The sequence below is a fragment of the Saccostrea cucullata genome, unplaced genomic scaffold, assembly GCF_032062105.1.
Source record: "Saccostrea cucullata isolate Sc308-1 unplaced genomic scaffold, CSIRO_AGI_Scuc_v1 ctg2420, whole genome shotgun sequence".
In the NCBI taxonomy this organism is placed as follows: domain Eukaryota; kingdom Metazoa; phylum Mollusca; class Bivalvia; order Ostreida; family Ostreidae; genus Saccostrea; species Saccostrea cuccullata.
Genome location: NW_026936032.1, coordinates 15399 through 40302, shown reverse-complemented (window position 1 = coordinate 40302; position 24904 = coordinate 15399). Strand labels below are relative to the sequence as shown.

The 24904-nt window shown below is 32.4% G+C and overlaps 1 protein-coding gene across 1 annotated transcript in view; it reads left to right on the top strand.

Moving 5' to 3' along the window:
• LOC134244637 (uncharacterized) overlaps positions 1-23830 on the top strand; it is a 44822-nt gene extending 20992 nt beyond the window's left edge. Inside the window, exons 8-12 of the mRNA XM_062726894.1 lie at positions 4849-5103; positions 5539-5799; positions 11680-11777; positions 11899-13101; positions 22818-23830. Of these exons, the coding sequence (XP_062582878.1) occupies positions 4849-5103; positions 5539-5799; positions 11680-11777; positions 11899-13101; positions 22818-22832 (1832 nt within the window). The 3' untranslated portion in view covers positions 22833-23830. The remainder of the gene's footprint in view (positions 1-4848; positions 5104-5538; positions 5800-11679; positions 11778-11898; positions 13102-22817) is intronic.
• Positions 23831-24904: the final 1074 nt, after the last annotated feature.

The window sequence follows — 24904 nt, the reverse complement described above, 5'->3', positions numbered from 1 at the left end:
GTGCATGATACTAAACTATCCTGTAGTTGTATGATGCATGAAAAACGTAAACAATTGTAGCAACAGCACATTTATATTAGAATCGTTTAGAAAATAGACAGTTTGATTTTGTATGATATTGATAATAACAAAGGAGGGAGAGTAAATACTTCCCGATCTGTTCACATGCAAAAACATCCCGGCTTCATGACGTTAAAATGACGTACTGATGCTGCTCCGGGTGGATAGACATATGATTGTTATGATTTCAGATATTATCGACTTATTCTAGAATTTAGAAATTTAGCACAGCTGTTTAATTTATCTCTGTCATTTATGAAGTAAAAGTAAATGTCTCAATATAATCCGAACAACCCTCGTATTAAGACAAAAGACAGCCTATAAATCCAATCAATGATTAGCGAAGGAAGGTACGTAGATGGTTAAACATAGGCGGACCTAGCAATTTTTGAAAGGGGGTTTACAGGTAGATGTACCAAGCAATCATGCATAGAATTACACCAAGACCACTTCAAGTCCGTATCTACATTTAAAAAGGGGGGGGGGCTTCAAAACAATTGACAAGCAACACCCCCCCCCCCCCTCAACCCCCCACAAAAAAGAGGGGGAAGAGGGGTTTCTTGTAATGATTTGGTTCACTGCTTTCAAATTCTTGAATCTTCGTATGGAGGGAGCTTCCAAACTAAACAACTAAACAATGAATTGTCTCTGCTTTATGATCCCGTTAAAGGAAATAATTACCATCTTGAGGTGAAAAGAAAATAATTTAACTTAAACTTAACAGTCTTCTCAAATCCTTCAGAGCCACGTAATATATCCGAAAAAGGATCGTCATGTTAATTGCATGGACCTTAACGTTTACAGCAGTGATGGGAAAATTTAAATGAGTAATTGTAATGTACTGAATTTAAAAATATTTTTTTTCAAAGTAGTTGAAAATATTTGTAACTGAATTTGCCTTCAGTTAAAAGTAATAGAATACTTATGTATGATTTTTTTTAAAATTGTGATGTATTTTTTCAATCACATTTCATTTACAATTTAAATACAAGTATCTTTTTTCAAGTTAGAGATTGAATAGAACGTGTTTCACAGGATGAAAATCCACCATTCAGTCGACTGAATGGTGGCTGAATGGCCACTGAATGGTCACTGAAAGGTCACTGAAAAGACCCTTTCCCGTGACCTTTCCGTGATCATTCAGTTACCATTCAGTCGACTGAATGGCACATACATTTCAGTGACCTTTCCGTGATCATTCAGTTGAATCTTTTTATTGAATATTCGGCTTATTTTTTTACCTAAAAAAATTATTTCACTTTTTCCTGGTATAATAGAATTAAATGCATCTAATTCCGAATAAAAAAAAATTGGAGAAAAATTAATACAAGAAAAAAAAATTGCTCCCATGCCCAGAATCTAACCCTGGTCTCCTGCTTAGGTGTCCGCGACCTTATCGATTACGCTACGACTTCTTGTTGAGAAGTTAGGATTTAAAATCAATTAATTTATAGAAATCGATGGAACAATCAGTTCACCTGTTGTATCGAGGAGCTGCGATGTGTATATATCTTGTATATCTTTTGTATATTCTATGTTAGTTGCGCGGATTTTGGGGACAGACTAATTAATTACACATCTCCTATCGGGATGATGACAATTATCAGAGACGGGCACCTGTTCCTGTGTCAAAGATTTAAGATCGTTGTAAATCCTCTATCTAGAAACTTAGTAGAATGATTTTATTAAATCAATGTCATTTAGAAAGCTAAAATCTACTATATTTTTTCTACAAGAGGCATGTATAAACGATTTATTTATTCTTGTAATTAAAAATGAATTTAAAATAATGTCTCAAGTTTCAAAAACTAAATATCCTGCAGTTTTGACAATGACATAATTAAGAAACGAAATTGATCAGTAATACTTGCGATCTTCCAGAAATGGTTTAAATAATATAAATTTTGTCTCATCAATCAAAACTATATATTTCGATGAGAAAATACACGTATAAGCACTATAGAATGTTATGCATTTATTTAAATTTTGAATCGGTTATCGGATCATCATTTTTTATCACTTGAAGATTTTTTGTTTTCTAAATGTAACTAGAAAATTAAAAATCATTTTGAATAAGTCTCACATATTTTATAAAATTATAATAATTACTTAGACATATTTTAAACACATTAAACAGAAGATAAAATCGTATTATTAGATGAAACAATGTGTTCTACGCGTTCAGAATTTACTTAATTTTGTATTTTCAATTTTTTTTTTATCAGTTACGCAATATATGGCTTTAAGGTACCCGAATTTGATCACGATAAGTAAAAAAAACACAATTAAGATTGAATAATAAATCTTTATTCAAAATATTGCTTCCTTGTTAAGGAAAAATATCTGATTATAAAATAATACGCTAGTGAAAAAATTGCTAAATTGAGACTTAAATATCACTGAAAGGTGGCGGAAAGGTCACTGAAAGACGACAGAAAGGTCACTGAAAGTCGACGGAATGGTCACTGAAAGACGACAGAAAGGTCACTGAAAGTCGACGGAAAGGTCACTGAAAGTTGATGGAAAGGTCACTGAAAGTTGACGGAAATATGTCCGCTGAATGGTGACTGAAAGGTATCTGAAATGTGACTGAAAGGCAACTGAAAGGTCACTGAAATGTATGTACCATTCAGTAGCTGAATGGCCACTGAAAAGTTGCTGAAAGTCGCCTTTCAGTTTTAACTGAAAGGTCTTAATTCTTCCTGTGTTTTATAATGATGCATAACAGGATTGTTTGGTTTGTGAACTTATGTTTATTCAATAATTAAAGGTCTTATAATGTCTTTACAGAATTAACACACTGCTAAGGGCATTAGAAGTCAAAAGTAATAATATTATTGATTCATGATATTGATTTACTTTGATTTTCTAATTAATATAAATTAGTGATTGATTTGTATTTAATCACATTCTTCAAAGTAATCGAGAATAATTAATTACATTTGTTTAAATCAATGTTATTTTAATTGCAAGTAATTGACGAAATAATCAATGTTTTTGAAAGTATGTAATTTTCATGTAATTTGCCCCAACTCTGCTTTATAGGATACATTTGACTTGATCATAAAAAAATTGAAACCTTCGACTGGTATATGAGTATGTGATACCCATTATGACTATTTAAAATTAATTACTTATAAACCCGAAACAGTTATCATTTGATATCTCAGATAATAAGGTGTACTACTTGTCTTCACTCAAGCAAAAATAAATTATAAATATGTAGTTATCATGGTTATAAATTTATCTATTAGAATTTTCCAAGAATTACCAGTATTTCTCACTCTCATGGGAATTTACTATTTCCATTTTTTTTTTCGGGAGCCCTGCATATCAGAGATAAGTCAGAAACGTTATTGTCCAGCATGAGAGACATCTCCTTACTGAAAAGGAATAATAACCTGAATTGAATGATAACAAGGATTAATCAGTATTTATATCCATGTGGATTTATTGCATTTAGAACAAGCTGTACAAAGCATAAAATACTAGATACGATTCAAGGCCCTTATAAACAAAATTCCCAAATCAATGTTTCAAAATCAAAATAATAGACCATTTTCTTAACAATTGGTTGTAAATAATGGAGGATATGAGGATGACGACCTATATTCAATCTCAAAGTCCACAAAATCTCTTTGGTATGTATTGAAGGATTTAAAATCCTCAGGTTAAGGTAATTTTGAGAAGATTGGATTGCTAGACGTGGAATTAAAACCAAGATCTTTTAAAGGTACTTGGACACAGATTTGAAGTCAATATTTTCTTTATAATATTACGACTTATATATTTTAATTGCATTTCACACAAAAATTAATTAAAAATCTTATTTTATTTAAAGTTATTAAAACTTTAATTTTTTTGGCGGGTTTGATTTACACATCATTGCACTTTCACAAATTTTAACCTTATTCTTAATCATTAGGAAAAGAGGCAAGCTTGTTGTGTATTTACGAGAAATATTAAAACTTTGATTTAGAAAAATAATTTTATTCAGAGTAGAAATGCTAGAAAGCAAAACTCCTTCACAAGTATCGTCATTACGAACTAAGAGTTCCGTACAGAGTTTAGAAAATCAAGCACACTCGTGTTATGTACACGTTTTTGTAAACAAGGCACGGGTTCTGTTATTGTTGATTTTTATATTCCACCGGGTGCGTTCAAATGTCACAGTCTGCTTACCACATCTGCACGGACTGACAATATATTGCGTATTTGTTTTGCTTTCGAACATGTCTACTCTTAATTTTGTGTATTATAGTATTAATATTTTTCATTTATACACAACGAGATTCCCACTTTTCCTCGGGATTACGAATAAAATTGAATTTGTGAAAGTGCAAATTTGAAAGTTTAATATCTTTTATTTGAAATAAGATTTTTAATTAATTTTTGTGTGAAATGCTATTAAAATATATAAGTGGTAATATTATAAAGAAAATGATAGTCTGTGTCTAAGTACCTTTAAAATTCCGTTAAATGTGAAATTTCAAGCCCTAGAAACAAAGACCTTTTTGTTACAAACGTTGTCACTAAAACAAGAAAAAAATAATGTGGTTTCTTTCATCCTTTTATCGCGTCAAGTTTTCTGAAATGTGAGGGATACATAGTTTCCAGTTTGTCGTTAGCAAGTGCTTATGTATCCCTTTAAAGACATACATCTGTTTAACTAGCTTCCTTAATACTGTTGAGAAGGATGCACAACATGGGGAAATTAATGACATTTGAAAATGGATCGATAGCCAGTTACTTAGAGTTAACCTCCTAAGAAATTGTTTTCTTTTTCAGTGAAAATCCCTGAGGAAGTCTTGCAATGGGATTTAGATGCCCGAAGTCGATACTTAGAGTACTTGGATAAGGGAAAAACACCAATATATAGAGCACGGGCAATGATAGTTGGTTGTGCGGGTGCTGGAAAAACAACTTTATTAGAAAGACTGCAAGGAAAATCACTGGAAGACATACAGAAAATCAAGTCTACTGTGGGACTAGATGTACACAATGATATTTTTGAAGTACTGGAAAACGAAGGAAAACTAGAAGGTTAAAAATCTGTGAAAAACATGCATGTCAAATGAGTTATCGAGAGAGAGAGAGAGAGAGAGAGAGAGAGAGAGAGAGAGAGAGAGAGAGAGAGAGAGAGAGAGAGAGAGAGAGAGAAACATGTATCTTGATATTTAAATATCTTTAATATTTTTTCGTACAAACTTTTCAAGATCAATAAACAAAAAACTAAATAAAATCATGCGATAAATACTGAAACGCAAGAAGCTAAATTTACTTTTCAAAACATCAGATATTTGATAAAAAAAATTTTTCGAAAAAATCACAATTACTTAACTCTTGGTAAAGGTACATGTATCTGCACTTCCATTTTTTTTTTTTTTTTTTTTTTTTTTTTTTGTTTTGTAAAATTATATCAACATGAAAACACTGTATATTGCAACTGATATTAAACTAAGCTGTTTCAATTTTAAGTTGCTGTGCGTAAATGCGAGCCTGCAATCCATATAAAAGAAAATATTCCGATTGATGATGCAGAAAAGGTAGAAGAGAAAAGGCTTCTAAGTATCCTGGATTTTGGAGGACAGTGCATGTATTACGCCTGCCATCAGATCTACCTCAGCAAACGAGCATTTTACATTCTGGTAGTTGACATGTCCAAGACCTTGGAAGAAGTCATAGATGAAGAACTCTGCGATCAGAAGGACACAATGTTCTCAAAATGGAGCCACAAGGGTAAGAGGAATCTCCATAAATATGTCATTTTATAACAACAACCTACTGTTCAGGTATTTTTGAGGGACCATCTCAAAATACAGGTAAATTTGCTATAGGATTATGTAGGGAAATGCCAATTTTTAGCACTTTAAAGCAAATTATACAAATACTACAATAGACATTTTGTTCAAACTATAATATTTGATGAGTAATACTATATTATACAATATATGTAAGAAACACAAAATTCTACCGTCTTGTTACCAGAGGGGGCATCTCAAAATGCAAAAAAATTAGCAAATTTTACTATTTTTATAGAGTATTACAAAATATGACGTACATGATGGATTCACATGAAAACATAATAAAAATATTGGAGATATTTTCAAATTTCTATGTTTTAAATTTCAAGAGCGTATGTTTATTACTTTTTCTTTAACAATATTTTTATTACCTCTTTCATTAAGAGCTACAGATTATCATAACGTCAAAAACACACTGCAACGACGTCAATCTACCTATCAATTGCAAAATCATTTATATCAAATTGTAATTACATTTTTATATTTATAATTTCTTAATTTTGTTTAATTTTGATAATCAAGCGAAAAAGATTGCATTAAAACAGTAAATACGCTTCATTTTACTACGATGCACAAAATATTGCACAATGGAAACTATAGTCGGCCCCCTTAAATTTGTAATATTCTGCAACTGATAAGACGTAACCACGGCCTAATATCTACTTAATATTAGGACATTTCGAATATCTTTGTCAAAATTGTTACAAAACATAATCAAAAGATATACATTTATAGTATTTTCAATTAGTAAATCCTCTAAATTACTCAAAAGATGTAAAGGAAACACATTTATATTAAACTGTTAAATTTATTTGATTTCTAGTCTCTAAGTGTTTAAGAGAGAAAACTTGTGGTTTGTTCTTATTTTCTAAAATCGTTTTTTATCAACCTCAGTAAAAAATAATTTAACAAATGTAGCCCTTTAATTTGGTCAATCCATAGATATGTCAACTTCACAGAAAAGCATATTGACCTCGCATTTCATGCTCGGTCAATATGCTTTTCTGTGAAGTCGATATATCTATGGATCGACCTCATCAAAGGACTAATTTTATATAGTATTAGAAATTTGTGAGAAATATGCCAATATTTTTCCTTATCTTATTATTTTTGCTTTAGCGATTTCTTTATTATTATTATTATTTTTTTTTTTTGGTCACATTCAATACGTTTCAAAAATGTTGACCATCCGTGTGGTCGAAGGAATTATTACAAGATTTATTTATCAATGCCCAATACCTCTAGATCTACCAAACTGCGGTATATATATATATATACATATATATATATATATATATATATATATATATATATATATATATATATATATATATATATATATATATATATATATATATATATAGTAAAAATAATTAAAAAGAAAACACGAAGACAACAAAGTAAAGCATTAGCGCTTTCATTTAAAAATCTTCAGATGCTTTACAATTTTACAATCAAGTTTTTAAACTGTCACATAGTAACGCCTACTATGACGTCATAATTAGCGGATTTATGCACTTTAGGAAGTCCATAAAATTGGCTTTCTCGGAAGTCGAAATTAATTAGATAGTCCTTCTCTTTTTCTGTTACGTCTGGGCATAGGGGTCCATGAATTAGACTTTTTATTTTCTTCATGGTTTTTCTATCATCATTTCCATGAATGTGTTTGTAAAAGTTGTTATCCTGCAACATGTCCATAATTTTACTCTTGTAAAAATGGTTGTTCATAATAACAACTGCGCCCCCTTTGTCGGCCTCTTTGATCACAATATTTGGATCCGTTGAAAGATTTCTCAGTGCCTTTTCTTCCTCTTTAGAAAGATTTGCCTTTATGTGATGAAAATTCACAGGTAAAGAAATATTTTCAAGTGTTTCACAGACAGCATCAAGTGTCCGATTCCTACCTTTTTTCGGATTAAATGATGATTTATTTCTAACAAGATCACTTTCTTCTCGGTCTGATATGTCCTCGTCCTCGATATGGAAATATTCAGACAATCTCAAACGTCTAGTGTATGCTTTGACATCTGTTTTTAATTCCTGATTATTAACCTGTGGTGTTGGCGTATATTTTAACCCTTTCAGCAATAATTTTATCTCAGTTTTGTCAGTTCTCTGCTGGATAAATTTAATATTTTAGGGTCTATTTGGTTGTTTTCTTCAGTCGATTTAGATGTTTTCTCACTTTCAATACTTTGAGTATTTACCATTTGGGTTTGTATTTCTGTCCCTGGTTCGGCTTGCCTTCCTCTAAAAAATGATTCTGTGCACCTTTCCCTATATATGTAACACGATCATTCCTGTAGTAATCGTTTGTACTAATACCGGTGTTTCCTCCGTAGTTAGGGTTTTGGGTATCTCCTACATTGTGTTTTCTCGGATAGTGTGGCTTCCCATATTTATTTTTGTTTTTACGGAATGCAAAGTTATTTGTCTTTTTTCCGTTGTTTATTTTCTTTAATGGTCGATTAGGGAGCTGAGGATTTTGAGTGTTAACTGGCATATTTGGTCCAGTAGATTTTACAGCTGCTGCATATGTCTTAGATTTTGACGATGGGATTGTATTTTTTCCAGAGGGAGGTTGTTTTGGTGGTTTCTTCTCCTTAGCTGGTTTTTTGCCGTAGTTTGTTCATAGTCAAGTAGCCATGCTTCTGCATAACGCCACCTGTTGACGGATTTGTGCTCTTCATTCTCACAGTCAGATAACCACATACCTTGAAGCATTTCTAAGACTTTGCCGGAGGCCCTTTTTGTCAACTCTATTTCCATTTGGGAGTCGAAGTCAGCTACTTTCTTGTAGCTATTGTTTGACCTTAGTCGAAGTAGTTGAATTTCTCCGTGTATCCGTTGTTTCGCTACTTCTATCCTAATTGCTGTTTGTTCCTCAGGTTCTCCACGAATTGGCTTTATTCTGAATTTCCTAGGCAATATCGGCGTCTCTCTGTCTAACCATTTTTCATATTGTTCAGCGTGATTAGCATTGCTGATTTGTTTCCAAAACATTTGCTTCCGTATGTTGAGTGTCCGATTCCAAATGGATTTAATTTTCTGTTTAACTCTAATCGCTTCCTTTCGTAGGGCTAATTCATTGATTTCCCGCTGTAATATTTGAGTTGGGGATTGAAACTGACCCATCTCCTCTTCGTTGTTAACAAACGCAGATTTTAAATTCGTCTCCTCCTCATCCTGTATTCCAACTCCTCTAGGAATATGTTGATTTTGTCTGCAGAACTCTTCTAAAAGACGATTTGTTGTATCCGTTTTGCTAATGAATACATTAATATTACTCACAAGTTCCGCAAGAAAAGTATCCTTTTCATGATCTTTGTGAAAAGTACTTCGTGTTTCCATCACGATCACTGGTAAAATATATCAGAAGTCCATGAATTCACAGTGGTCGGTATAGTTGTATAGTAAAAATAATTAAAAAGAAAACAAGAAGACAACAAAGTAAAGCATTAGCGCTTTCATTTAAAAATCTTCAGATGCTTTACAATTTTACAATCAAGTTCTTGATGTGTTACCATTTCTTGATGTGTTAGTGGAGAAAAAAAAACACAAGGATAACTACTGATATATACTATAAAGCCAGCGATACACATCAGTATTTACACTTCGGCTCATGTCATCCAAACCATACTAAGAGAGCGATACCATATAATCTGGCAAGAAGAGTTTGCACCATAGTAAGTGAGGAAAGCACAAGGGATTTACGACTAGAGGAATTAAAATCTTTTCTTGTGAAACGTAAATACCCTATACGACTAGTGGATGATGGAATAAAAAAGGCTAAGTCTTATGAAAGAACACAACTACTTACGACACGTGACAATCGGAAGGAAAAACAAATTATACCTTTTGTTCATACCCACAATCCACGAAACCAAAACCTAACACCAGTGGTAAAACAATTAAACCTGATACTAGATGAGGATGATAACACAAACGCAATTTACCAAAATGTTCAATTTATAAATAGCAAATGGCAGGCTAAAAATTTAAAAAGAATTCTGTGCACATCCAGTTTCAAGGAAAAGAATTATTCCGTAACAGAATGCAATGACCCGAGATGCGGTACCTGCGACTATATTTTGGAGGGAACCAGCTACGACTTCCGGGGCCGAAATTTCACTGTAAATGCTGACATGTCCTGTGAAACTAAGAACCTAATTTATGTCGTAACATGCCCGGGTTGTAACGAATTTTACATCGGAGAAACTAGCACTACACTGAGAGCTCGGATAAGAGTCCACAAACAGCATATTAATAATCCGCAATACAGACAAATTAAACTTAGTGAACATTTAGATATATGCGGGAAAAGACAATTTACCGTTTTCCCGTTCTATAAGATGTCTGGAAACCAAATCCAACGAAGAGAAAAAGAAAAACACTTTATTACTACTTTAAAAGCAAAGCTAAATAGCATTGTTTGACTTTCCCGTAATAACTGCTGGGAGAATTAGGTCATAGAGACTGTATTACGTTCCGCTAATTATGACGTCATAGTAGGCGTTACTATGTGACAGTTTAAAAACTTGATTGTAAAATTGTAAAGCATCTGAAGATTTTTAAATGAAAGCGCTAATGCTTTACTTTGTTGTCTTCGTGTTTTCTTTTTAATTACTTTTACTATACAACTATACCGACCACTGTGAATTCATGGACTTCTGATATATATATATATATATATATATATATATATATATATATATATATATATATATATATATATATATATAATAAGGTATCATTTTTTGAGTTTTATTGAGATGTAAAACGGGTTGGTCACGTGATCAAATCCCATAAAGCCCGAAGGGCTTTATGGAAGATTTGATCATGTGCCAACCCGTTTTACATCCCAATAAAACTCAAAAAATGATACCTTATCACTTATGTTTACATTTGTGACTTATTCATACTTTATATTTGCCTGATTGTTACTTTTAACGTGTGAAATGCGTTAATTTTTCAAACCCAACGGCATGTATGTAATCCACCCTTTATGACGTCACAGAGAAATTACGTCGAACTTTTATCCAAACGCACATCTATGACCTCTTGACCCCATACCTGTATTAACAGTTATAAAAACGCTTGCCTTCAGTAGTGTAATATAAATGAAAACATTTGCAAATGTAAATATATATATATATATATCTTCGAAAATTAATTAAGTTCGATATAATTAACAATGTTTAAATTGCTCTTATGTGGTTTTTTTCTATTTATTTCAAAAGTTTTGGGCAAAAATTGAAAAGACATTTAAATACGGATCTGAGTCATGCGTCATTCTTTAGCGTCATAAATTGCTTACAAAGCCGAAAATAGTGACATTTTAAAAGTCATTTCACGGTTTCCCCCTATTGTTTTGTCTTTAAAGCACATTTCTAAACCTATTAACGTAACATGCATGTGCATTCGACTTAAAGCTGACTCGTTAAGTACACATTCAATATATACAATCTTACAACGATTACACTAACTTCTTGTCTTGTTTCTATATAATTTTTAATATTTTTTAAATGCAATACCCGGAAAACAATTTTCTTTTGTGCCCAATACAGACTGATGCTGGAAATCACACTTGAAAATTTAGACAGCCAATATAAAATAATAAAATAAAATAAATACATGAAGTCTGAAAGGGGAATTTAAAAAAAAATGTCATAAAAAACAAACAAAACTGAATTAAAAATTCGTCATTTAATGATCAAAATAATGTTATAATTACAAACAATGAATAATAATAAGAGTACACTCTGATATTGTTGAGTTATATATACAAAGTTTTGGTTTAAACATTTTCTTGCAGATTATCTTTTGTTTTGGTTGAAATCTGTAAACTGTTACTGTGGAAGTAAGGCCCCTGTTATTCTTGTAGCTACTCATGCAGAAGAGAAATCGGAGCAGGTATGTCCCTAGCCGTTTCTTAATCACATTTATAAATCATCCATGACATTTTTATCATATTTAAAATTATTTGAAATTTACGAGCAACACAACGATTCATATATGAAATAACATTTTCAAGGAAAAGACGGAATATTACCAAGAACTTATCAAGACGTTCCCTGTGTCTTCGACGATTAAAACACACTTGTCTAGCGATAGATACTTTACATTAAGTCTCAAAAAGCATGATGGAGAATGTATTAAAAGTCTATATGAATTAGGAAGAAGCATTGTAGACGTAGTAATATCACAAAAACAGTGGGGAGAAGATATACCCCTGGATTGGGCTATATTTGAAAAATTCATTTCAGAAAAAAAAGAGAAAAAACTTCAGAATCTGGACAAATTAAAGGAATCATTTGATAAATTGCTTCCTTTAAGCACACAGGAATTCAAAGACTTATTACGGTTTTATCATGATATTGGTGTGATTCTATATTTTGCAATAGAAGAACCAGTGAGAAATAGTCCTGAAATAGTTATCCTGGATATTCAGTGGTTTGTCAATTCATTTAAATATGTAATGACCGATTCAAAACAAGCCAGTTTCAACAAAGTCATAGATGCAGCTCCCACTAGAGAGGCGCTTGATACATTTACAACAACAGGAGAGATCTCAGGCACGTTCCTTAAATCAATCTGGACAGCTACAAAAAACCAAACTGCAGTGGAATACAAGGATGATATGATGAAATACATGGAACGATTGGGTCTCATGGCCATAGAAGAAAAATCTGATATATGTTTTATTCCAAGCATGAATAGAATGAAAGTTCCACCGCATGTAAAATCAAAGATTTACTCACATCCAAATAATTCACCGACTCTGTACATCAGATTCCCGGTTCTGCCTGTTTTTCTCTTCTATAGACTGATTGTACTTTGTCTGAAACAAGGGTGGAAACCATTGATGGACGGAAGGAAATGTATATATATTGACACTGCTTTGTTTTATCATCATGAACACGTTGTACTTTTAGGAGTAAGTGAGAGTTATATACAGTTGTTATTGTATAATGACGATCAGAAACACATTGAATCAATACGGATTGCCTTTAATAAAGTTACAAGAGAAGTAAAGAAGATGCTGTCTTCTATGACAAATACATTTAACTGTGACCTTCATTATCAAGTTGGATATAGCTGTACACCTACAGAGTTTGGGAAAGAGCTAGACAACACTTTTATTATAGAGGATGATTTGCTTAATTACTACGGGAAAAACTGCCCCCTCCACGCACTCGCAGAAGACCATGGTGTTAGAGCTTTACGCATGTTCACGGTAAGAATTGTAGAAGAAATTTGACTTTTATGAACTCATTATCAATTTTAATTTGTATTATGTATTCTTATCTTAAAAAAGGACCTCACAAGTTTTAACAGATTATTTCAGCATATTCTGAAGCTTTTCTAGATCTAAGTCATTTGATGTTGATTGTTGATCTTTAACATACATTAATTACTTTCCTATATTTTATATTAATTTTGGGTCATAACAAACATACATATTTTCGCTAAAACTTGTTTTTTTTTTAAATATAAATGTAAAGGATATGGAATTTGTTATTTGCCGAATACAGATCCTAATATATAGAATATGAAAATAACATGATAGTAGTTTATATCGCCTCCGACAGAAAATGTGTGTAAAAGAACCATTAATCCATTCTTATACAGTTAAAATGGTTATTGAAGTTTAGTGTACAGTTTCGGAATCGACCTTAATGAACAATGCCTTTTTCCTATTAATATGCAGAGTTTTTTTGATTAAGATAATTCGGAAAAAATATGCAAAATTAATATTCAGTTAAAACATGTTTTACGGAGCATACTACGTTTTGGAACGGTTACATTACAGGTTTTGCACATTGTTTTTTATTTTAAATGTTTCACAGTTGTATTGCTTAATAAATGCTATTCCAACTCTCGCTATCTATGTGATATTCAAGAGCCGAATTTTTTCGACATTTTGTATTAAATCGGAACGGCTATAACTGGTTATTAAAGATGACTTATATGTAAAAAACCAAAAAAGGGGGAGTCTGGCAACGATAATGATCGTCTTCGGGCACCGAGCTAAAAAAAATAATTATGGTTGGGAAATGCCTAAACGAAACAATTTTTTTTAAAGATTCTGCTGTGAATTGCATATTCACGAAGGTATCTAGTACCAAAGTGTTAAAATGGAGGTAGCTCTGTTAGTAGTGAACAAGATTATTTTTTTCATTGTCCTTTATAGTATTTCCAATATATACGAGGGTTGTCACAAAATTCCGTAGAGAAGCGTCGTTTTCTAGGAACCCTTTGCCATACATTAATGAAACTACGTATATAGATTAAACCAACACTATCTAATAAATTTATGGACAAATATGGATTAACTAAACGAATTTTTCCACTTTTAAAGACACATTTCATTGTTTGGTGTAGGAAGGCGGCGCAATACCCAAATCTTGCAGTTAAAATTTGGTATATTTAAAATCCTAAGGAAAAGTAATTACTATCCCTTATTTTATTTTTATGGAAATGAAAATTCTTAAAAGTGTTTTATTAACTCAAATTTTGGTGTCTATGCTTTTATCAATATGAATTTTATAACGTTTGGTTGGGGTTGAAATCCGACTTTTGAAAAATGGCGGTTACGTTAGCACAGGCGATATTTCACATTTATTACTATACTGAGAGGACAAAGAAACGCAGGGTAAACTTTTGAGGTGATTTAAATTATTTCTCTTTTAATGTTTTTCAATATTCCAATCTAACTTTTAAAATCGTCATTAAAGAAGATATAACCAAAATCCTATTTGATTTTGTTTAATAATTAATAAATTATTGAAGCTCACATGACGATACCCCCAAAAGTGAAAATCAAAAACGTCATTATCTTTAATGACTCTCCCTCGCATATGTCATGAGCCTTATTTATCCTTTGCATGGAATTAATGAGAGTGTTTATCTTTCAATCCCTGGTTATATTGGGCATTGTAAACAACGCAAAAAATTAGTCATGCGACACGCACATGCGCCAGTGAGAGAAACACAACAGTAAGTTGACCGGTTCAAAAAATCAAATTGCGAAATTGTTTTCTTTCATTTTTTGTGTGAATGTATTGATTACGATAGTCTACTGTATAAAAGGCGGTTTTGGGGTAGCAAGGTGGCGATTAAAGAGGTGACAGGACGGATAATCCCTTCGTAACATGACCCTGGCTTGTATTAACGTCATCGTCAGGGTTGACTGAAAACCAATCAATGCCCCCTCTGACAACGGGTAACAAGTTTTATGGTGGAAATTTTACAAGAAACTGCTTAGTTAACAGTCTTTGCCTTTTTCATTAATGGGGAAATTCGAAAACCAGACCCCATTGAACTTCCGTAAACTATACCAAGATTGCAAGAAATTCATATCGTCTCTACATATTGAAAAACAATGTGTATACCTAAGGTGCATCAAATGGTGCAACAAGATTTGTTGACAAACTCGTCGTCATCAAATTGCACGTGTTTTTGGCCTTTTTAGCGTTTTCCCCATGTGACGTGATAAATTTTACGGTTGAGTAATTCTGAAAACTAATTTTGGTGCATAGTAACTAAATTTCTCATCTGACCAATTTTCGTAATTTTTGGTCATGCGGTCATATTTTTCAAATATTATGCTACCCTGCGTTTCTTTTTCCTTTCAGTATATAACCGTTTCGTTTAATTTAAGAATTTGATTCTGGTACTTGAAATATTTTCTCCAAAAATTTGAACCGTTGACATTTGTATTTTTTTGACGTTTCAGATTGCTCCGGGTGTTAGAGAACGATGAATATGGAGATAACGAACAGTATTCAATATCAAAGTCCATAAAACAATACAAAAAAGGAACAGAGCAAACAGGGACCTCCGAAACAACAGAGGTGGGATCAGGTGCCATGGGGGAGTGAGCATCCTCTGCTGACTGGTCACACTAAATGGGAAAATCCCTTGTCAATTCAGTGTATAAATAATTGACTAACAATAAGTATTAAAAACGTCAGTCAGCATTTGACTCAATGATAAATTGTATTTGCTGACAAGGTCATTGTACCGACCGTAAAACTTACGAAATGATAACATTAAACGAGTCTGCTGATATTCCTGTTTAATCAACTTGCTTGTCATTAATTTATCTCGTTTTAGAAATTGTTCATACCTAGAGCTGGGTCTTGCGTATCGAATCAACTGAGATATATTTACTCTGTATGCAGGTGATGAAGGTATATTGGTGCATAAGTAAGGGAAGTTGACAATAGAAAAGTTTAAAGTCATCGCGTTTATCATATACCTTGGTTGTTAGATTGCCATTAACGTCTTTTTCAAGTAAGATATCCAAGTATGAAACAGATGTGTCAGACACTGTGGTATCTTTTATCTCAAGCTTATAAGGATATATCGTATCGACCTAGGAATGGAAATTACAATTGTTAATGGACAATACGTCGTCGATATATCTAAATGAGGAGTTGAAGGCCACAGCAAGTGCTTTTTTTCAAGCATAAGATTTTGCACAAATTAGTTTGAAATATATCTTATTCATTAAGAAATGGATTGAACAGCAGGCATAAATGCCTACGATCGTTCTCTCCATTTTGCACAAATTCTGCTTCATATGAATATAAAAATAAATCTGCTAATAACGGACCGCAATCGGTACTCATGGTAATTCCAGTAGATTGTTGGCATACCTGGTCTCCAAAAACCATATAGATATTGTCAATCAGAAACTCAAGCATCTCTTTGATGTCAACTTCAGAGTACTTGTGTGTGCAATCAGAATGTGTTTTAACAAAATAATTTTGCAAATGACCAATGACCAGATAAATAAATTTACGAGTTCCATTTTTATTAGAAAAGCAATTGTCAATGATATCAAAAAGCCTGGACTGACTTTAATGTATCGTGGGAAATGGTTGTGTACAAAGTTGAAAAGTCATAAAGTGTTTAAGCTGTTGATTTTGGTAAAACCTTGTGATTTCAAATTGTCCAAAAGTTCTTTGGAATTTTTGAATATCCACATCTGATTCGCACCAATTCTTGAATATTGTTTCACATTACTCTTGAAGTTTTTCTTCACAAGTGTCAATATTTTAGTGAGGAGTAATGAAAGAGGCTTGGTTGAACATTTACTGGAATTTCGGAATTCAATATACGAGGGTTGTCCAAAAAGTTCGTGGACAATGACGTTTTTGTGAAAATAAATGGTTCTATATAAATATTTTGCATATCAAAATATTTGTTATGATAAAACAAATCAGTATGATTTGATTTTGATTGATGTAACGTAATATTTTTGTAAAAATCGGGTTCTTTATATTTCGCGGATAGTGCGCACGGACCAAGGTTAAATTGACACAAACTCTGATATAAAGTGCACGGATTAAAATGATTATTTTTTAAATAAGACAAGTCAAAAATTAATAAAAAAAAATTTACGTTACACAAATAAAGAGGCTATAACTATTTTATGATATCTTAAGTATCGCTTACTATATAGACAGTACAAATACTAAACAGAAACCCTAACAAATATGTGTCAAAACTCGAAAAAAAAAATCGACGTCAGCCGTCTGCACGGGACAGCCTCCGATCAAAAAATTAGTTTTTATACGGTTGAAGACAAAATTGTTAAAACAACTCAAAATTATTGAAATATATTTTATGTATCAATTTCAGATTGGTATATATGATTTTTCAACGGTGTGTACAAATTCAAAGACACTAAAAAGATTTAAAAACACATGTGATTTACTGAAAATGGAGATTTCTATTCATGACGTCTAGCACGGCGTCGGACTGGGCTGTGCAGTTTATGTAAACAAAGTGATTATTTAGATGACACTTTTAAATACTTGTGCATCGTTTTGAATTTTAAAAATTAAATAAACTATAATCTTTATTTAAAGATAATTGGTAGCACACGGAAGTATGTTGCGCCTTAAAAAAGAAATGAAGTGTTTGTCTATGAACATGTGTTAAGTCAAAATCCAAATGTTTGACGTTATAATGAAATTAGCTCAACGCCAGACTGGTCCGTGCGCACAATCTGCTATCTTTAAAGACACCGATTTTTACAAAATTATTAAGTTTCCTAAATAAAAATTAAACCAATCTGACTTGGTTTTTCATAAGGAATATTTTGATATACAATAGATGCATTTGGAACCATTTATTTTGACAAAAACGTCATTGTCCACGAACTTTTTTGACAACCCTCGTATGTAGGGTAGATCAAATTCATTTTGGTTCTGTGGAATATTAAAAATATTTAAAACTGACATATGATTATGAGAATTTCTTCCTTAGAAAGGGAAGTTTGAGTATAAGTAGGATTACCACTTGTAGAATAAAATCCAAGTCCTAAAATACAATTTATTTAATGAGCTTTACAAACGAAGAGAATGTTGTTACCTGCATTGTCGGCAAGGACCAGTACGTACTGATCATGTTATCTATCTAATTCTGGCTTTAAATGTTATTGCTCAATTGTTTTTCAAGTAAACATGATAAAACTTCGTAATTTGTCTGCTGAACACACGCTTTATCCACCCTGAAAAAATCATAAAGATACACTTATTTCTTTAAAAGATATGAGCTCAGTCTACAAAATTTTGGAACAACCCTCGTATATCAATGTCTAGATTAAGCGATCTTGTATTTGAAAAATGCACCGTTTTAGTTCATTCAATAAGGAGGGTACATTTTTGCAAAAGGTGATCCGCAAAAATATTAAATTGTTAAATAATATCATTTATAAAAGACGAAAATGAAGTTATGTTTAAAACAATTGTACTGCATTATCAATGTTACCTTTCTGAGCTCTCTGAATCATTCATTCTTTTTAATTCGTTTTTACTATAGTAAATCAAAGTATTTTGACTGTGAGTTTCAAATTATAGTATTTTTATTTTATTTTCTCTCGTGAAAAAAGTAATCAATGATTATAACAAGTAATAATGAATTTTTCTCAAAATCACCAAGCAAATTATCTAAGTTGTTATAGTACATTGTTTATTTCCAACGATAATTCCATATGAACATCGCCGTGTGAAATTTACTATTTTTCTCCAATTACTTTTATACATTTTTGACTTTAATTAAATGCAATATACCGGTATCATTATTGTTTTGATTTGAAATTCATTATCCTTAAATTACCCTGGTATACTGTTAAAATGTGAATTTGAATTTTTATCCTTCTCTTGTTAAAGTACTGATTTGTTATTTATTCAAAATAATTGAGAGACCAAGGGCCAAAATGAAAATTTCTTCTGACCGTTTTATCAACTATACAATTATTTTATAATGAAAGCTCCTTATGCGATGAAAGTATCGTAGATTTCGACAAGAATAAATTCCTTACGATAAGTATTTTTTTGTGAGCCATGATTCCCGGGCTGTTAAGCAGTTTACGCCTTTTTAATGTCTAAATGCCTAGGTCACATTTCCCGGCCGGTAGCCGTAGACCGGTGGTAATCGGTAGTAATCCGTGGTGTTAACGATGCCCCAACATCGGTCCACATCGGCCTAGTAATCCTAAAAGTATCAGTCACATTATCCAGCGATGTGCATACGATGGGCAACCAATGCGTTTTATGAGAAAAATGGCGTGGTTGCCGGCCGTACTTACAAAGTACAAAGGATAATTGGCCGATGTATATTACATCGCTCATACATTGGTGAACATCGTTCGTACATTGGTCGACTACAGGCCAATGTTCGGTCGAACATCGACCGATGATCGGTCGTTATCTGTTGAACACCATTAAGCTCCCCGATGGCCTCAGATTCAACGGATATTGGACGATGCTCGGCCATACATCGGCCGATCCTTGAAAGATGTGTTAATGATAGGTTGCCGATGAGGAGCGATGTGAGGCATCGTTTTAGACATCGCTGAATTTTAACTACGAATTATTTCCTACCGATGACCCCACCGATTTGCAAAAAAAGACTCAGTCACCGTCCGATCACTAGTGGTGTCCAGCCGGCAACCACGCCATTTTCATCAAAAAACGAATCGGTTTCTCATCGTATACCCGATCGTTGGATAATGTGACTTATACATAAGCTGGGTACCGATTTATTAACAAAGTCATCATAGAACTTAACAGTTAGAAGTCAATACAAGGAGATGGTATGGCGTGGATAGTTTACGCTGAGGATATGTGTGTGGGCTTAGATAAACCGTCTTATAAAATACTAGGTTGGGCATACCATTAAATTAAAGTGTAGTTCTTTTAATTTTTTTTATTTTTTGGTGTATTGGAAAGTGAACTGGTAAGTTATTTTATCAATTATAGTATTTGATTTCTTTTAAACCAGATTATACAATGCAGTTGATTTCATACTTTCCTTATGGAAGCCCTCTTTGATTTTGTTGTTTGTATTATCACTTCTACTCATATAGGAAATAGATATTTTTAATATAAACATCTTTTTGTCTCATATGTTTTGTATATTTTATTTCTAGACTAAATGAGTAGAATTTAAATGTCTTAGGACCGTTTTAATCAATCGTGCTCACAAAATAATAAATTATTTCATTACTAATTATACTGAAACAATATTTTACTAGATTTTTCTCTCGACAATACTAGTAGACTGTACTAGATTATGTGGTTAATACATAATTGTTTTTGATCAAAGACGTGCTTTGAACCACTTAAGCGATAAAAAATAGAGAACAGAATAGTCTATTGTTTAATAACATTATGTACATGTATAGTTTACTATGATGGTAGACTTTAGTTATATCACTATAGATAGATAGATTGATTGATTGATTAATTGTATACTGTTTAACGTCCCTCTCCAGAATATTTCACTGATATGGAGACGTCACCATTGCCGGTGAAGGGCTGCAAATTTAGGCCTATGCTCGGCACTCAGGGCCATTGAGCATGGAGGGATCTTTATCACGGGGCCTCGGTTTATACGGTCTCATCCGAAGGACTGCCCAATTTAGTGGCCTTTTACGACAAGCAAGGGGGTACTGAGGACCTATTCTAACCCGGATCCCCACGGGGCATATCACTATAGAACTTAGAACATAAACTACTTATTCAGCCAATCAAATGCTTCCATTTCTCGCGAAGAATTGATTCTTCGTGGAGAAGATTTCTTCTATTTCTGAAAAATTCAGCGGTGTCTGATTGGTTCACTTGACAGTTATATGGGTGTGTCTTCATTGGTCTTTGTTCAGCACACAAAAAGAAACTATTCTAAACTCACGTGCTGTTTACAATGATATTTAAACTTTCTAGGCCTTGCTACACTTTTTTCCTACTGTAATCTTTTGTCGCCTTTTTGAATATTTTTTTTTCACAATTCGGTTCAGACAGAAAATACAACCATAGTCATGTATAATTATCAGAGATGAACCTTGTCTTTGAAGACAGATTTAATCTCAATTTTCATAATTTTTTTATTTGATATTAGACAGCGATACCCATTCCTGCTGACCAAGGCCTTGTCATCTTAACACAATCATTTTTCAGAAATATAGATATTACGATTCTTGTTACATGGGTATTCATTAGTTTAGTAACTTTAATATCTTTACCATACCGTTTCCCCAGTAAATCAACCTATTTCATATAATCCCGTGCTAACCTGAATGGGTTAGAAGTACATTATGAAACCGCATGTGTTCGATATTGATGCGTGTTCGATATGTACAACGAGCGGTCAAGTTGAACCTTATATGTGACACAGCCGTGGGAGGAGTTTATTTTTAATCCATTCATTTGATTGGCTGAGGTTCTGTTCTAAGTCAGTAAGATCATATAAAGAGAAATCTTCGTCATGAAGAATGGGCTCCGCTTCGCTCTGCCCATTCTTCATGACAAAGATTTCTCTTCATATGATCTTGCTATTACTTAACAGTAAGTATCGAAACAAAGGGATGGTGGGATGTGAATTGTTAACGCCGAAAATAACCACTGGGTTCTTTTTTTAAGATAGGATCAATAGTCTTCAAAAAATCGTCCAGTTTGGCAGTCACTTGAATAATTTTTTCTCTTTATTTCTTTAGGCTGTATTGAAATACCAGCGGGAAAGTTGTTTTATCAATAATAATACACGTATATTACTTCCTTCAAACAGGATTTTATACAATTTAGTTCATATATTTATACTAGATTTTCCTTGAAGAAGCTCTATTTGATTTTTTTTTTTTTTTGGTTTTGTATCGGTTACTACATGTATTACTTATACAGAAAAAGGGTATTTTTAAGAGTTGAATAGATAAATATGATTATTCATTAAAGAATATAACATGAAGGATAATTGTTCTGGAAATACGACTTCATTAATTGGGTACACTTCTAAGCTTAATGCAGAAAAGCCTCGGAATGACTAATTTCTGTGCATAATTTCCTTTGGAAAATAGTGTCTGTCACCGTCGCCGATTTCATTTTTTTTTTGTGGATATATTATGTAAACTTCTTTGTAAAATTACATATCTCAAATCTTTGTGGGGGACAATGGCAGAATATGTGTCCGAAATGTAGTACTCCTTTCGTGGTCTAAGATTTTTTGCGTTAATTTATTGTTGTTGTTTTTTGTGCATTTTCTGTTTGTAAATAATGTACTGACCTGTATTTTTCATGATACTTTTGTCCTGTTTTGGAAAAAATACGTAAAATTTGATAATTTCATAAAGATTGAGTAGCACGCAGTGTAAGATATACACTCGTGGAATCTCTACAAAGAAATACAATTCACTGATTACTGATCTGCTCCTTATATACGGGTTCTAGGGGGAGCGTTGAAGAATGGGAAATATGGCGGACTATGCCAGCTTTAATGGACAATCACACTGTTTTTCATTCAAGATGTGAAATTTCTAATCAACAGAAATATTTTTGCATAGTGTCGCATATGGGGTTATACATACAATTATTTTAATAAGACGTGGTTTAAGGTAGGGTATATGCATGACTGTATTTAATAATATTTCTCTCTTTTTTATAGTATTCTAGTTCCTGACATCTGATGAAGAATCTGATGAAGAATATGAATAGTGAAAAATGAATGCCGTGCATTTCCGCTTGAATTGAAATCAAATCACAAACCAGTCCTGTAAAAATGCTTTAATTATATCCCATTAGTTTAAATTAGAATAAGAAGACGGTACAATTTGAGCTTTATTATGCCCTAAAAATTCAATGTTCTTAAAAAGTTATGAAATTAGCTTTAACAATAGTTGAGTAGATGAATATGATAAATCATTAAAGAATATGGCATGAAGAAGAATCTTTCTTAAAATATGACGTCATTAATTTGGTACATTTTTAAGTTTAATACAGAAAAGCTTCAAAATCAGTTGTTTTTCTGCTAATTTTCCTTTAGAAAATAGTGTCTGCCACCGTCGCCCGCCCTAATTTTTGGAAATATTGTGCAAAGAGCTATGAAAAATCACATATCTCAAAATCTTTCCGGGCGACGGTGGCAGAGTACGTTTTCTGAAAGAAAATTCCATTGAAAATTAATGTTTTCTGCAACTTTTTAAGAAAGTACGGGAAAATGCACAAGTTAATGACGTCACAATTAGTACTTAAGAGGTCATATGAGAAAAATTATTTGTGTATTCTTACTGCAAATAATTCCTATGATTCAGAAAGAATGAATTTTAATTTCTTATATCACTTTCATATTTTAGAGAAATATAGGGCTTCATTTGTATTGAAACTATACCTTCTACTTATACTTTTATTGTATATTGTTTTGTTTATTTGAATATTACTGTTTAGGCACACATTATTCTTTTGTTAGTCCTTAGTTTAGGGGAGATGGCTACAATAATGACATTATTATTGACCTGAAAACCCTGACAAGAAAAAATGAGAAAAGTTCAAACTCCCGAACTGGAACATCCTGTTTCGGAGGGAGGACGGAGGGAGATGATAAGGAAATAACTTTCTTTACCGCCACATTTTGTTAATACCTGTCAGTATCAAGTTACTTTGCTTTTAAAAAATGGATGAACCAACTTTTTAATGTCTTTGTTAGATAGTGAAAAACTATGAATTTTGTGACTGATGTGTAAAAATACTTGTATGAATAACATTTTGCATGTAAGAATTGCAAACTATATTAGAATGTTACTGAACATCAAGGAATGTCAAAATTTAAACAGGATTATAATATGTAAAATTGTTTGCTGCATTTTCGACAATAGAAATTTCAAAATAAGAATTTTCCAAAAAAATACTGAACATGTATCTAAAAAAATATAATGGGAATACGAAGTCATTATACTTTTTTCCACGCATTGCAAAATACCAGTTTATTCCATTCATGCTGACTGAATATTTTTTCATCACAATTGAGGTCTAGATTTAACTTGACAATAAATGTATATAGGTTTAGTATTCAATCTCGACACTATGCTCCGTCATGCACTGCCGACGGCAATAATGTGTACGAAATGATACTGCAACAGGTAGTGTCCCCTGTTTTGTATAGAAAAATGAAAAACTATATCTGGAATAATAATAATAATCAAAAATCTAGATGAAGGTAAAAACAATTAGTGGTACGTATAGAATAATACTAGTTAGTTTATCAGTTCTGCGTTTTTTAAAACTATAAATTAAACTTCCAAAGAACAATCAACGCTTTAAAATTTTTACCTATTAAGATCAGCTCTGGCTTAAAGCTGAACACGACTCGTTAATAGGCATACGCATATTTCGATATCATTACGAGATGTGATAAAAAAAAGTTCGCGAACTATTTGAATAATTTCCATGAAAAAAAACAATATTTGGTTTTAATGTTGATTATATTTTAAATAAATCCTTCCCAATTTAAATGCACATCAACCATCGTTCTGTGCATGCGTGAATCACGTGATATTAGCGGTCACGTGACCCACTCCCTAGCGCTCTGTCACAAAAGTTGAAAGATTTTTCTGAGTTTTATATTTCTTCCCATGTGAGTTAATTTTTATGACAAGAACAATTCATTTGTCAGAAATGGTCATATCTCGGCAACAAATGGATGAATAAGAATATCCGTCCCAAAAATAAGCATGGCAACCATTAAAACACAAATCT